The sequence below is a fragment of the Physeter macrocephalus genome, chromosome 17 (genome assembly GCF_002837175.3).
Source record: "Physeter macrocephalus isolate SW-GA chromosome 17, ASM283717v5, whole genome shotgun sequence".
NCBI lineage: Eukaryota > Metazoa > Chordata > Mammalia > Artiodactyla > Physeteridae > Physeter > Physeter macrocephalus.
The window spans coordinates 2,126,799-2,140,668 of NC_041230.1; the positions used below are offsets into that span (position 1 = coordinate 2,126,799).

Genomic DNA, 13,870 nt, shown 5'->3' on the forward strand with positions numbered 1-13,870 from the left:
CTGCAACTAAAGACCTGGGACAACCAAATCAATCAATCAATATTAGGGCTTCCTTGGTGGCGCAGTGGTTAAGAATCCGCCTGCTGGTGGGTTCCCGCACGTCCGCCCGGCTCCCCGCTGACGTCAGCCTCGCGGTTCTATTTAAGGCCCCTCCCGCTCCCCACTCGGAGTACCCGAGCAGCTACCGCCAATTCTGGGTCCAGCGCCGCTTGCTTGCCCGCCCGCCCGACTTGCACTCCCGATTCCTTTCAGTTCTAAGTCCAATATGGCAACTCTCAAGGATCAGCTGATTCAGAATCTTCTTGAGGAAGAACATGTCCCCCCAAATAAGATTACAGTGGTTGGTGTTGGTGCTGTTGGCATGGCTTGTGCCATCAGTATCTTTTTTTTTCTTTTGAACTTTTTTTTTTTTATTTTTTTTATTTTTGGCTGTGTTGGGTCTTCGTTTCTGCGCGAGGGCTTTCTCTAGTTGCGGCGAGCGGGGGCCACTCTTCATCGCGATGTGCGGGCCTCTCACTATTGCGGCCTCTCTTGTTGCGGAGCACGGGCTCCAGATGCGCAGGCTCAGTAGTTGTGGCTCACGGGCCCAGTTGCTCCGCGGCATGTGGGATCTTCCCAGACCAGGGCTCGAACCCGTGTCCTCTGCATTGGCAGGCGGACTCTCAACCACTGCGCCACCAGGGAAGCCCCATCAATATCTTAATGAAGGACTTGGCAGATGAAATTGCTCATGTTGATGTCATAGAAGACAAACTGAAGGGAGAGATGATGGATCTCCAACATGGCAGCCTTTTCCTTAGAACACCAGAAATCGTCTCTGGCAAAGATTATAATGTGACAGCAGACTCCAGGCTGGTTATTATCACAGCTGGGGCATGCCAGCAAGAGGGAGAAAGCCATCTTAATTTGGTCCAGTGTAATATGAACATCTTTAAATTCTCATTCCTAATATTGTAAAATACAGCCCAAACTGCAAGTTGCTTGTTGTTTCCAATCCAGTGGCTATCTTGACCTATGCGGCTTGGAAGATAAGCGGCTTTCCCAAAAACTGTGATTGGAAGCGGTTGCAATTTGGATTCAGCCCGGTTCCGTTACCTCATGGGGGAAAGGCTGGGAGTTCACCCATTAAGCTGTCATGGGTGGATCCTTGGGGAGCATGGAGCACGCCTATATGGAGAGGAGTGAATGTTGCTGGTGTCTCCCTGAAGAATCTGCACCCCAAATTAGGCACTGACGCAGATAAGGAACAGTGGAAGGCAGTTCACAAACAGGTGGCTGACAGTGCTTTTGAGGTGATCAGACTGAAAGGCTACATACACAACCTGGCCCATTGGACTATCTGTGGCAGATTTGGCAGAAAGTGTAATGAAGAATCTTAGGTGTGTACATCTGATTTCCACCATGATTAAGGGTTTCTGTGGAATAAAAGAGGATGTCTTCCTTAGTGTTCCTTGTATCTTGGGACAGAATGGAATCTCAGATGTTGTGAAAGTGACTCTGACTCCTGAGGAACAGGCCTGTTTGAAGAAGAGTGCAGATACACTTTGGGGGATCCAGAAAGAGCTGCAGTTTTAAAGTCTAATATCATACCACCTCACTGTCTAGGCTACAACAGGATTTTAGTTGAAGGTTGTGCATATTGTCCTTTATATATCATCTGTGACTAAAGCAGTAATGTTCAGACAGCCTAGGAAAAACATCAATTTCCTAACATTAGCAATAGGAATGATTCATAAAACCTTGCAGCTGTATCCTGAGGCTGCATGGCACTTATCCTGTGTGTTCCTAAATTGGTTCCTAAATTGGTGTAAAATAGTTCTACTTCCTCAAGAGGTACCACTGACAATGTTGCAGATGCTGCAGTTGCCCTTCAAACCAGATGTGTATTTAACCCCGTGTTATATAACTTCTGGTTCCTTTAGCCAAGATGCCCAATCCAACTTTTTTTTCTCCAATTAATCACATTCTGGGATTGATTATAAATCCAGTATTGTATGTCTTGTGCATAACTGTTCTAAAGAATCTTATTTTATGTACTATATGTATCAGAATAGTATACATTGCCATGTAATGTAAAAAAGAAAAATCGACATAAATAATGCAGCCAACTATCTAAGTGTTATACCAACTAAAACAACAAATAAACCTTGAACAGTGGGGAAAAAAAAAAAAAAGAATCCGCCTGCCAGTGCAGGAGACACGGGTTTGATCCCTGGTCTGGGAAGATCCCACATGCCACGGAGCAGCTAAGCCCATGCATCACAACTACTGAGCCTGCGCTCTAGAGCCCGTGAGCCACAACTACTGAGCCTGTGCGCCTAGAGCCTGTGCTCCGGAACAAGAGAGGCCACTGCAATGAGAAGCCTGCACATCGCAACGAAGAGTAGCCCCCGTTTGCATCAGCTAGAGAAAGCCCGTGTGCCGCCATGAAGATGCAGTGCAGCCAAAAATAATAAAGTAAGGTTTAAAAAATAAATATTTTTAAAAAAGAAACAGAGCTAAAATATGTTACAATTTCAAAATAAAAAACTTTCTAATTACAATTAAATTATTTTTAGTTATGTTTGACTTAAGTGTACTATGATATAAAGAAGTTTTTCTCAAAGATATTTGAAGGAAATTATTAAGTGTAGAACAGAAGTATTTTAAAGAATAATGCCTTCTCATCAAAGGAATACAATGTTTCTCTTTTTTCTTTCTCTTTTTATTGTACCTATATGAAATGCTGGATGCTAACTAAACTTACTCTCCTAATCATTTCACAAGATACATTAAGTCAGAGAATTCTGTGGTACACCTTTACTGAATAGTGATGTATCTCAAGTATTTCTCTATTATACTCCGGGGGAAAGCAGGTTTTAAAAGGCAAAAAGAAGCAAAACAATCAAAAAAAATTTACGGAAAAAAGAATACTACACTTTATTGCTCTTTTTATAGCAACGGTTAGTGCCCTGAATTATCACATGCCTTAGTTCACCAGTCTCAGACCTCAGGTCTAGTCCCTGATTGTCTGGTAATGAGCAGAGAGCGTTGAGTTTGGCCTCCTGAGTGAGCAGGGAATAGAAACAGAATGTTCTGTAGAGTTTTCAGTGTGAAAAAGCCCATCCTACCCAGAGTTTTGTAATTCTGTCATTCTAGTTTGTAATAGAAAGACAAGTCCAGCTCTTGTTTCCTGAATTGTTTTTTAGTTCTAACTGCAGGAAATGTTGCAGGCTCCGGTCACCGCCCCACAGCTACCACTTGGAGACCCAAGTTTCCAGAGCTCTGAATTTGCTTCAGCCTCACTAACGGGACTTTAGAGCAACCTGTTGTGGGGAGGAGTGGGGGAGCTTTTTATTTAAACCGTTTTTAAGTTAAGAGGAAACGTCTTAGTTTTTGATGAGAGTGACTGCCCTGCTCCCGGCTCCCAGCCCCGCCCTCCGGCCATCCCAGCGTCTGGGCTCCCTCCTCGCCCCGCCCCTCGCACACAGCGCTCCGCCCAGGCCCCCTCCCGGAATCCCCGCCTCTCCCCCCGAATTAGTAGTTACCTGCGGAACCGGAAACAGGGGCAGTGTTTTGAAGGTCACGGTACGAGGTAAGTTGCCCGTCGCTAGTGAAGATCTGTGCTTCGCTGCTCCTCGTACTGCAACCTACTGGCTTCGGAGTAAATCCCAGCATCCGGCCTCCTACCTAATAGATCCAGACGTCGCCGTTAGAGGTCGGGTATGTTTTCCATTGGGTTTGAAATCGCTTTGAGGCTGGTCCCTGCCCTTCGCTTTACGGCCTTGTAGACACGGTCTTCAGCGCCGTTTTCCTGCTTCAAACCTTCAGTGACCGCCCCCCTCCAGGCCCACCCCGTAACGTCCTCTTCCGCGAGGTGGATTCGCGCCCCCAGCCTCGCCCTCTTGGCCCCTGGAGGGCAGCGCCGGTCGTCCCGCTCCCGGGATTCTGGAGAGCCCGCCCCTCTCCGGAGACCCCCTCCCTCCCTTCCCGCCCCTCTGTCCTCGCGTCTCCTCAGGCCGGTCCTTCCTAGTCAGCCCTTCCCCTCACCCTGCGAAGGGGGAGGTGACCTGGGCCAGACGTGTGACACCCAGTGTTGTTTCTTCCCGAATTGCACCCGCTGGAAAATATCTCTTTTCCGGTCGCCATTTCTGGAAACACGTGGGCGAGGGGAAGTAGGAGGAGTAGAGACGGAGCGACTGATAGAGAAGTCGGAATAACTGAGATGTCGAAGGAATGGGGGAGAACCCGTGGCATAGCGGCGTGGGAAGAGGGGCCCTGGATCACCAGGAGAAGGGAGGACAATACAGTGGCGAGGCACTTCACGCAGAGAGTGGCCGGAGAGAATGGAGTTTGAACCTTGGCCTTCAGAGCCAAGTGGCTCTGGGAGGGCAAGAGAGGATCAACTAGGGACTAGAAGAGCAGAGGAAGAGAGAGCCGCTGGGGAGTCCAGCCACGTGGGGCGCCGCGGAGCGGGGCGGAAGGGGCTGTGCCCGGGATGGAACGCCGTAACCAGGGGACGAGAGAGGGGGCCGAGATCGGGAAGAAAGATGCAGAAAGGTACGGATATTTAGGACAGTCAGAAAGGTTGCGCGGAGAGAGCAACGTGAGGGGGGAAACCGAGAGGAGGGCAGGAACAGCAGCAGAGCAGAGGGGAGCAAACAGATGGACACAGAGGAAGAAACAGGGAGACAGATAAACCTAATGAAATGTAAATACCTAGTAGTGCAGGTACAGGGAGAAACAGGGTCCAGATGGGTGGTGAGCTCTTTGGATGTGGACAGTTAAGTCGTGATATATTGATTTCTGGCTTTAAAATCTAATAAATGTAAATTTCGTTTGTTTGACTTATATAGACAAGGATCAGAATTGAAAAACTGGCTATAAGGTTTGTGCATTTTGTAATTATTTGAATCATAAGATGACTTCTATATTCAGTTCCTATTCAGCCATGGGGCAGTGACTTGACTCAGACAGTTGTCCTTCACCCCCTTACATTTCTTGTCAGGGGGTAGAGAACTGGGTAAGAAAAAACTGTCAGCACATGGTACCTCTTTAAAGGAAGAGGCCCTTCGGGTGACCTTTTCGGAATTCATTTCCGCCTGATTCTGTTCAGTCAATTCAGACCTTCTCCGAAATGTGTCCCCTCTGGGCCTCAGGGAGCCCACTCGTAACATAGAGATGAGAGACTAGACCAGAAATTCTCAGTCTGAGCGACACTTAACCCCTGAATTCATTGGCAGAATTGGGTGTGTGTCTGTGTGTGGCAGTTCTTTTTCTTTGGGTATATATTTATTGCAAAGGTAATATCAAGCCCATGTGAGAATACAGACAAAAAGAAGAAAATGGAAATCATTTCTAATCCCACTCAAAAAAGATGGTATTAACCTTTTATTATATATCATTATAGTCTTATTTTATGGATAAAGTTTTAATAAAAAGTATAAGTAGCACTTTTTATTTTGAGTATAGTTTCTTTACACTGCTGTACTGTCAGATTCTGATGTACAGCAAAGTGAATCAGCCATATGTATACATATCCCCTCTTTTTTGGATTTCCTTCCCATTTGGGTCACCACAGAGCACTGAGTAGAGTTCCCTGTGCCATACAGTAGTTACTCATTAGTTATCCCTTATAATTTTGATCCTTGTTTTTCCCCCGAGATCTGTTTTGCTCTGTTTTTAATGTTTCTAAAATATATTGTAACTTCACATACCCATTTGGGTCACCACAGAGCACTGAGAACATACTCTATAGCCTTCCCTGTGCTATACAGTATGTTCTCATTAGTTATATATTTTATACATCGTAGTGTGTGTATGTCAATCTGAATCTCCCATCATCCCTCCCCATCTCCCACCCCCCGTGTGTGGCAATTATTTTTGAAGAGAGTGTCTAGTTATATTTAGAAATTTAAATGGGTCACAGTCATCCCAGAATGTAAAAGTAAAACAAACCCTAGAAAGGAGACAAGAACATAGGCTCAGAGTTAAAGTGACCATAGTGAGATGTATTTCTCTGCAGAAAGTTTAAATTTGAAGAGAGTTTAGTCAGTCCTGGCACTCATATCTCCACTGGCTGTTGTCTTTACGACAAAGTCCAGTCTCCTCCCTGTGTCTACACAACCCTGTATCATGCTCAGGGCCCTGCCAGTGTCTCCAGCCTCATCTTGGGAAGTGACCGTTTCCCCATGGTTCACTCTGCGCCGGACACATTCACCTTTTTTCTGTTCCCAAACCCCAACACGTTTTCTGTCCCAGGTCTTAGTTCCTGTTCTTACCGTTGGCCTTTAAGTCACCATGGCTCAGGCCCTTTGTCCTCCACGTCTTACTTCAGAGATGTGTCCCCTTCCCCTTCCTCCGACAATCTCTGTGAAATTACCCAGGTTTTATTGCCTCTGTATCAGTCACCCTCAACAGAAATGTACTTGTGTATTGATTATTTTTAGTCTTTCCTGCTTAACCTCCATTGAAGGACACAGCGTTCATCATCTTCCCAGGGTCACTGCAACACCTCACTCTGGGGGTGTTTTCAAGGCTAGGATTATTGACTGGGCTGAGTACGCCTCAGGAAATATCAGGGTGCCAGGGCAGGTAATGAGGATGGTTCTCACACTTGTTTTGGACATTTCCACTCTAACTGATCCTTACCTTATGCGTCTGTTTAATTACTCAAGAGCAAAAAGATGTAGGGAGGCCTAAAAAGTCCTATACAACTGGTGTCCTCAAGCAGTGGGTGACGTGTTCCCATGTTTAGTGTGCTGTGTCAGTGCTCTGCTGTAGCCCCCAGTGTTCCAGGCTGTGCACATCAGGTGATCAGTCGCCTCCTTGGACAGGAGCCTTGCCTTCCAGCAGGTCATCTGCTCAGAGCCCAGGATAGTGATTTCACTGCGCTAAGGGTGGGCAGAAGTCCAGAACCTAATGGGGCGTGAAGGAGGCCTCCCTCAGAGAGCTAGGGTATCTTTTAATTACCTCTGAGTGGGTAGAACAGGAGTCAAGAAACTTGGGGACTGTCTGCTTTGAGTCTCCGTAAATGAACTCAAATGCCCTTGTAACTGGACTTCATGACGTTCCCAATTGTTGGTCAGTTTTCCCAGGATGGCCGACTTCTTGACTTTCATAACGAATGGCCAGTGTCCTTTGGGTGGAAGCTTGTGTGTATTCCTGTTGCGATGGCTTTGCTGAGAGGTCCTTGTGCCTTTTAGCCCCATGAGCGCGTGGAGGAGAGGCAGAACAGTTGGGCAGTTGGAGGGGAGCCTGTAGGGGTCCTCGGGAGGGATGTGGCAGCCAGTGTGGGCCTCAAGGTGAGCCAAGCGAATGGTGTGGGCACCTGTCCCTGCGGGATCAGGGCATCTGGAGAACTGTTTGAAAGAGAATGTCTTAATTGTGGTTGGAGGACCTTGAGGTGGTATGTGTAATTGTGGGCTTCATGACACAAACTGAATTGCCATAAAGTCCTAGCTCAGGTTCCCTGGGACATAGATGCTGAGACGGAGGATTGCGTGCGTTGGTTACATTGAATAACTCATGGTCACACCTGAGGAGGAATGAAGGCAGTGGATTTAGAAAGACAAACGTTTTCCTGCTGTGCTCTTAGAGATATGACCTGAGCTGTGCAAACAGCACGCCCTGGGTACAGGTGGATGGGCGCCATGGTCCTGAGGGAATGGATCTATAGGGTGCCCCACAGAATCCACTCTATACATTGACTCATGTTGGGTCTTTTGAGAGTGGGAGAATCATCGTGCAACCCTTAAAGTGATACACAGAAAATTTTAGAGATCATTTTGTGGGTTACCTTTGGTATTTTTGAGCATTTTATTGTGTAAGTGAAGACCATTTCAGATGCACTTTGAAAGATACAGTGGAGAATTTGGGCCATTTCATTGGGAGAGGTTGTGGTCCGACTGTGGCATGTGCACTATTGCATGTGTCTCTTTTTTAATTAGTAGGTTTTGGAGATGACGGTGTTTGGGCTGGAATCATTGTAAATGAAAATATGGTATTTTAGGTTTAGTGGGTCCTTGGGTGTCTTCACATGTAATTTTTGTGATAATTATTACACAGTGTATATATCTGCCAAATAATCACATTGTATATCTTGTATGTACACCATGTTTATTCATCAATTATACATTAATAGAGCTTGGGGAAAAAGGAACGTGGGAGGTGTCCTGGGCGCATCTCCTCTAGGTGGTGCCCAGCCAGACTTCACATGGATTTGAGTAAGGCATCTTCATATGTCCCCTTCATATAACAAGAGGTTTGCTTTCCAATAGTATGGATGGGGCGCAACATCAGTAATCCTTTCAGTGTCCCAGGATGTTCCCGTCTGGATCCGTCACTGAACATCGTGACTCTGAGTCCCCCCGTTCCTGGGGGCTGAGATCTGGGCTGAGGCTGAGGGGCTCTGCTCTGCGTGGGGGTGGACCAGGGCTGGTCTGTGACCCGCAGGGGATCGTCGGGTCCAGCCGAGGTGCCCGCTGCCGCTGTGTACGTGAGGGCCTCACCGGGAGGGGAGCGAGATCTGAAGAAAGTGTGGGGAAACTCCTGTGTTGGTCCCTGTGTGGGAGTTTACTGTCCTGAGCCCCTCCTGGGACAGTGGGCGGCAGAGGACCGTCTGTTCCACATGCTGAGGGCTTCCCTGTGTGTGTGGTGGTGACTCAGGGAGGGGGTGTGTTGATTCTAAGCATTAAACAGCCTGTTTTCAACTCTCAGGATACACCTCTAAAGAGTCCTGTTGTCTAACAAAGAAGCCCTGAAGAGAAGGAAAAGAAAAGGAGTCAGGAATGGCTCTTGCTGAGGTAAAGTCATATTCTCAGTTGATTCTTCAGTCTTTCCTTTCTGAAGTGCCCTCAAGTGGACTTGCTAATCTTGTCTCACTCTGAGGTATCTTTCCTGACACCTGTACATTCACCTTTATCTAGTGCCTTCCCTCAGTCCCTGTCACGTCCACTTAGATTTCATCTCCCCTGAGGTTTCAGTGGACATTGTCTTAGGCAGGGCTTCACACCTATGGATTGTGGATGGGGTCTCAGTGCTGTTGGGCAGCAGGTATTGTTAAAGGGCTCCGTCTGAATGCACTGTCTGCTCTCTGTAAATTCCGTGACCTATCCTGTTCGTGGAATCACCTGAATATGCACAATGCTTGGTAAATTCTGGAAAACTGAACAATAACAAGAAATTTGTTCTGATTTTTTTTTCTAATACACTAGAAGCTAAATGAGTGAGTCACTGACTTCAAAATCTGAATGATTGGAAAATGGAATGGAAAGTTCAGAAAGAGACATCAGTGATAGAGGGTGTTTTATTCCATCATCGATTTTAAACTGTGAAATCAACAAAATTCTCTGGATTTTTCAAGTCACTTTCTTTCCCTCCATTTCTCAGGGGTTGTCTTTACACTCTGTTGATTGCCTTTTTCATGACAGAGAAGGTTTTCTGTTTTATGCAAGTAAGGTTCCTACTTTATTCTTTTGCTGGTAGATATCCAGTTTCCCAGAAGCATTTGTTACTGAGACTGTCCTTTTTCCATTGTGTAGTCTTACCACCCTTGTGAGTACATTTTACATACATGCCAAGGATTATTTGTGAGCATTCCGTTCTGTTCCTTTGCTTTGTGTGTCTGTGTTCATGCCAGTACCACACCATCTTGATTAATTTGTACGTAATGTTTTGATATTCAAAAAGGGCCTTCTCCATCTCCCTCCTGTTTCAAGAGTATTTTGGCCATTTTGGGTCCTTTGAGATTCTCTTAGCATGTTTTTTTACCATGTTTTTTTGTATTACTGCAAAGCATGCTTTTTTTTACCATGTTTTTTTCTGTCACTGCAAATATTGCCATTGGAATTTTGACAGGGATTCTGTTGTATCTATAGAACACTTTGAGACTGTAGTCATTTTAATAATATTAAGTCTTCCAGTGCATGCGTACAGGATATCTTTCTATTTGTGTGTATCTCCTTGGATTACTTTTAACAAGTTTTGTAGTTTTCAGTGTACCAGTGTTTTACCTCCTTGGCTAATTTATTCCTAAGTATTCTGTACTTTTTCTTTTTCTTTCTCTTTTTTTTTTTTTTCTTTTTTTTTTTGTGGTACGCGGGCCTCTCACTGTTGTGGCCTCTCCCGTTGTGGAGCACACGCTCTGGACATGCAGGCTCAGCAGCCATGGCTCACGGGCCTAGCCGCTCCGCGGCATGTGGGATCTTCCCGGACCGGGGCACGAACCCGTGTCCCCTGCATCGGCAGGCGGACTCTCAACCACTGTGCCACCAGGGAAGCCCGCATGTTAATTTTTTTATCCAACTTTTCTAAAAAAAATTTTTTTTGACATAGTTGGGTTTTTTTTTCTTTTTAAAAATTTATTTATTTATTTTTGGCTGCGTTGGGTCTTTGTTGCTGCGCGCGGGCTTTCTGTAGTTGCAGCGAGCGGGGGCTACTCTTCCTTGCGGTGCTTGGCCTTCTCACTGCAGTGGCTTCTCTTGTTATGGAGCATGGGCTCTAGAGCACGCAGGCTTCAGTAGTTGTGGCACATGGGCCTCAGTAGTTGTGGCTCGCAGGGTCTAGAGCACAGGCTCAGTAGTTGTGGCGCATGGGCTTAGTTGCTCCGGGGCATGTGGGATCTTCCCGGACCAGGGCTCAAACCTGTGTCCCCTGCATTGGCAGGGGGATTCTTAACCACTGCACCACCAGGGAAGCCCCTGAATCAGTGTTTTATTAGTGGAATACACAAATAAACTCTTTCACACTTGGTGAAATGTGTTTTTCTTTCAGGGTCAGTTGACATTGAATGATGTGGTCATCGAATTCTCTCAGGAGGAGTGGGAATGCCTGGACCCTGCTCAGAGGGCCTTGTACAGGGACGTGATGCTGGAGACCTACAGGAACCTGATCTCCCTGGGTGAGGATAACTTCCCTCCAAGTGTTGGGAGGGTATCTTTGCATTTACCCTTATTTGCCCTTTGGAATCCCATGCCTTGCTTAACTGAACTCAGTGCCTTGATGTCTCAGGCCTCAGGAGTTTAAATGTGTCATTTCTTTAGATGGTCTGCCCACTTCATGATACACCAGGAGTTTTTTTCCAGTGCTTAAGTATTTAAAACACCCAACTGGAAACTTTTTTTTTTTTTTTATAAATGTGTTCCTGATATTGATGCGGATCTGAGTTTTTTTTTAATATATATATATTTATTTGTTTATTATTTATTTATTTTTGGCTGTGTTGGGTCTTCGTTTCTGTGCGAGGGCTTTTCTCTAGTTTTGGCGAGCTGGGGCTACTCTTCATCGTGGTGCGCGGGCCTCTCACCGTCGTGGCCTCTCTCGTTGCGGAGCACAGGCTCCAGACGTGCAGGCTCAGTAATTGTGGCTCACGGGCGCAGTTGCTCCGCGGCATGTGGGATCTTCCCAGACCGGGGCTCGAATCCGTGTCTCCTGCATCGGCAGGCAGATTCTCAACCACTGCACCCCCAGGGAAGCCCCCTGTTGGAAACTTTTAAAATAAAGGGGTCTGTTGCTCCCTCAGCTCTCCTTTTGGGCTTGATTCCCTTGGATGCTCAGTTTTCAGTCCATATAGATCAGAGCTGATGCCTCCAGACTCCAGTCCCTGGGCCTTTCTGTATTACACCCCCGTCTGATGTTTTTTAGAAGATCTAATTATAAGATGGGAAAACACTGCTTGCTGTTTCATTCCATCTGGCACCTCAGAACCTGCATGGAGCTTTCTCAAGCCCTGTCTGTTTGTTTAGATCCGTCGGCCATTTCTTCTGTTCTGACTTTGCCACACCCATCAGGGATGTGTGTAATAGGGAGGTGCATTAGATCTTCTGTTATTGTAACTTAGGGAAACTCTAAAGACGGTGGACAGAGAGATCCTCGTTTTAATCCCCAGTCCTACATGGGGAGAACATATGAATCTTTCTGGCTTTATCTTGGAATCTATGGGTTAAGCTCATGATTCCATGTCAAGGACCCATAATATCTGAACCCCGTATCTTATATTTTTTTCCTTTCTTATTGGTGTACTTAGTCAGGAAATATATATTCTTTCTGATTTAATATTCTCCTAAGTTTGCATGATTTTGCCTTTGAAAGTTGCTTTTGAAAGACATGCTTCTAGGGACTGAAATTTTATCTCATTTCTTTCCTTGATAATGTACCTGTAGTTAATGGACACCATCTGGTGGATACTGTGGAATGGGTTTGCTGTGTAACAGAAAATTTTTGATAGAGAATACTTTCCCTCATATGTTGTAAGACCCTGATAAATCTTTGCAGTTCTTTTTCTGATTTTGAGGAATATCACCAAAACGTGTCTCAAAGGCACTGTGACAATGTTGTTCACATGTAATAATTACCATTGTTTGAGCCTCAAGAAATGGTATAGGAATTTCTCCTAGGGATAACATTGTCCAAGTTCACATTCTCGTGTTAGGCTATTGACTCAACTGTCATGCCATATTTTTTGTCGCCTGTGCGTGCCATTGTTCATTATACCGTCACAGCTAATTTTGAAGTGTCTTAATGAGACAGTTTGTGGAGTGATACTTTATCAATGGTGAGCTATCATTTTTTTGTTTACAGCACTGCAGCTTTCATTTTGTACATTTCTATGGGTAACAAGTGGTCTTGATTTTATTAATTTTATCATCAGGTCTATGTATTTGATGTTACTGTTAGTGTTTTTGTTTTCTATTTTCCATGTGAGTGTTTGATTGGGGAAGAGCCCCCTCATGGTGGAATTTTTGTTGTGTAGAAATACATTGATTTTTGCATGTTGATTAAATGTCTGGTAATTTATTATTTCTAGCCGGGTTTTTTTTTTTTTGTTTTTTTCCAGAATCTTCAGGATTTCTACAAATTAGATCATACTGGTTTTAAACAGATAATTTTGTTTCCTTTTTATATTTGGATACCTTTTATCTCTTTTTTTGCCTACTAGTTCTTGTTCCTACTAGGATTTCCAGGAATAAGTTTTTAGAAGTAAGAGCAAGTATCCTTGTCCTGTTTCTGATCTTAGATGGAATGCTTTCAGTCTTTCACCATTGAGCATAATGTTAGCTGTGTGCTGTCAATACATGTCCTTTATTGTGTTGAGGTAGCTTTTTAAAACTTTTTTGGTTTATTGAGTATTTTTATCATGAAAGGCTGTTGACTTTTTTCAAATGCTTTGCCAGCATCGACTGAGACCATCATGTAGGTTTTTTTAATATATTCTCTTTTTTGTATACATTTATTTATTTTATTTATTTATTTTTGGCTGTGTGGGTCTTCATTGGTGTGTGCGGGCTTTCTCTAGTTGCAGCGAGTGGGGGCTACTTTTCACTGTGGTGCATGGGCTTCTCATTGCGGTGGCTTCTCTTGTTGTGGATCATGGGCTCTAGGCGTGTGAGCTTCAGTAGTTGTGGCACTCGGGCTCAGTAGTTGTGGCTCGCGAGCTCTAGAGTGCAGGCTCCGTAGTTGTGGTGCACAGGCTTAGTTGCCCATGGCACGTGAGATCTTCCTGGACCAGGGATCAAACCCTTGTCCCCTGCATTGGCAGGCGGAGTCTTAACCACTCTGCCACCAGAGAAGTCCTTTTTTCATTCTCTTAATGTATTGTTTTACACTGAATGTTTTCATATGTTAAAGCATCCTGATATTTCAAGAATGTATTCTCTTTTTTTATGGTATATAATCCTTTTTAATTTGGTGTTGAGTTTAGCTTACTATTGTTGTATTGATGCTTTTTGCATCATTATTCATTATAGAGATTTTAGTCTGTGTTTTTTTTGTTTGTTTGTTTGTTTGTTTGCAGTATGCGGGCCTCTCACTGTTGTGGCCTCTCCCGTTGCAGAGCACAGGCTCCGGACGCGCAGGCTCAGCGGCCATGGCTCACGGGCCTAGCCGCTCCGTG

At 45.1% G+C, this 13,870-nt stretch overlaps 1 protein-coding gene and 1 pseudogene across 1 annotated transcript in view; both read left to right on the top strand.

Moving 5' to 3' along the window:
• The first annotated feature begins 207 nt into the window (after positions 1-207).
• Positions 208-1,926, top strand: LOC112067261 (L-lactate dehydrogenase A chain-like; annotated as a pseudogene).
• Positions 1,927-3,555: 1,629 nt separating this feature from the next.
• The window catches only part of LOC112067304 (zinc finger protein 347-like), a 12,749-nt gene continuing 2,434 nt past the window's right edge, over positions 3,556-13,870 (top strand). Inside the window, exons 1-3 of the mRNA XM_028478273.1 lie at positions 3,556-3,697; positions 8,698-8,783; positions 10,753-10,879. Of these exons, the coding sequence (XP_028334074.1) occupies positions 8,769-8,783; positions 10,753-10,879 (142 nt within the window). The 5' untranslated portion in view covers positions 3,556-3,697; positions 8,698-8,768. The remainder of the gene's footprint in view (positions 3,698-8,697; positions 8,784-10,752; positions 10,880-13,870) is intronic.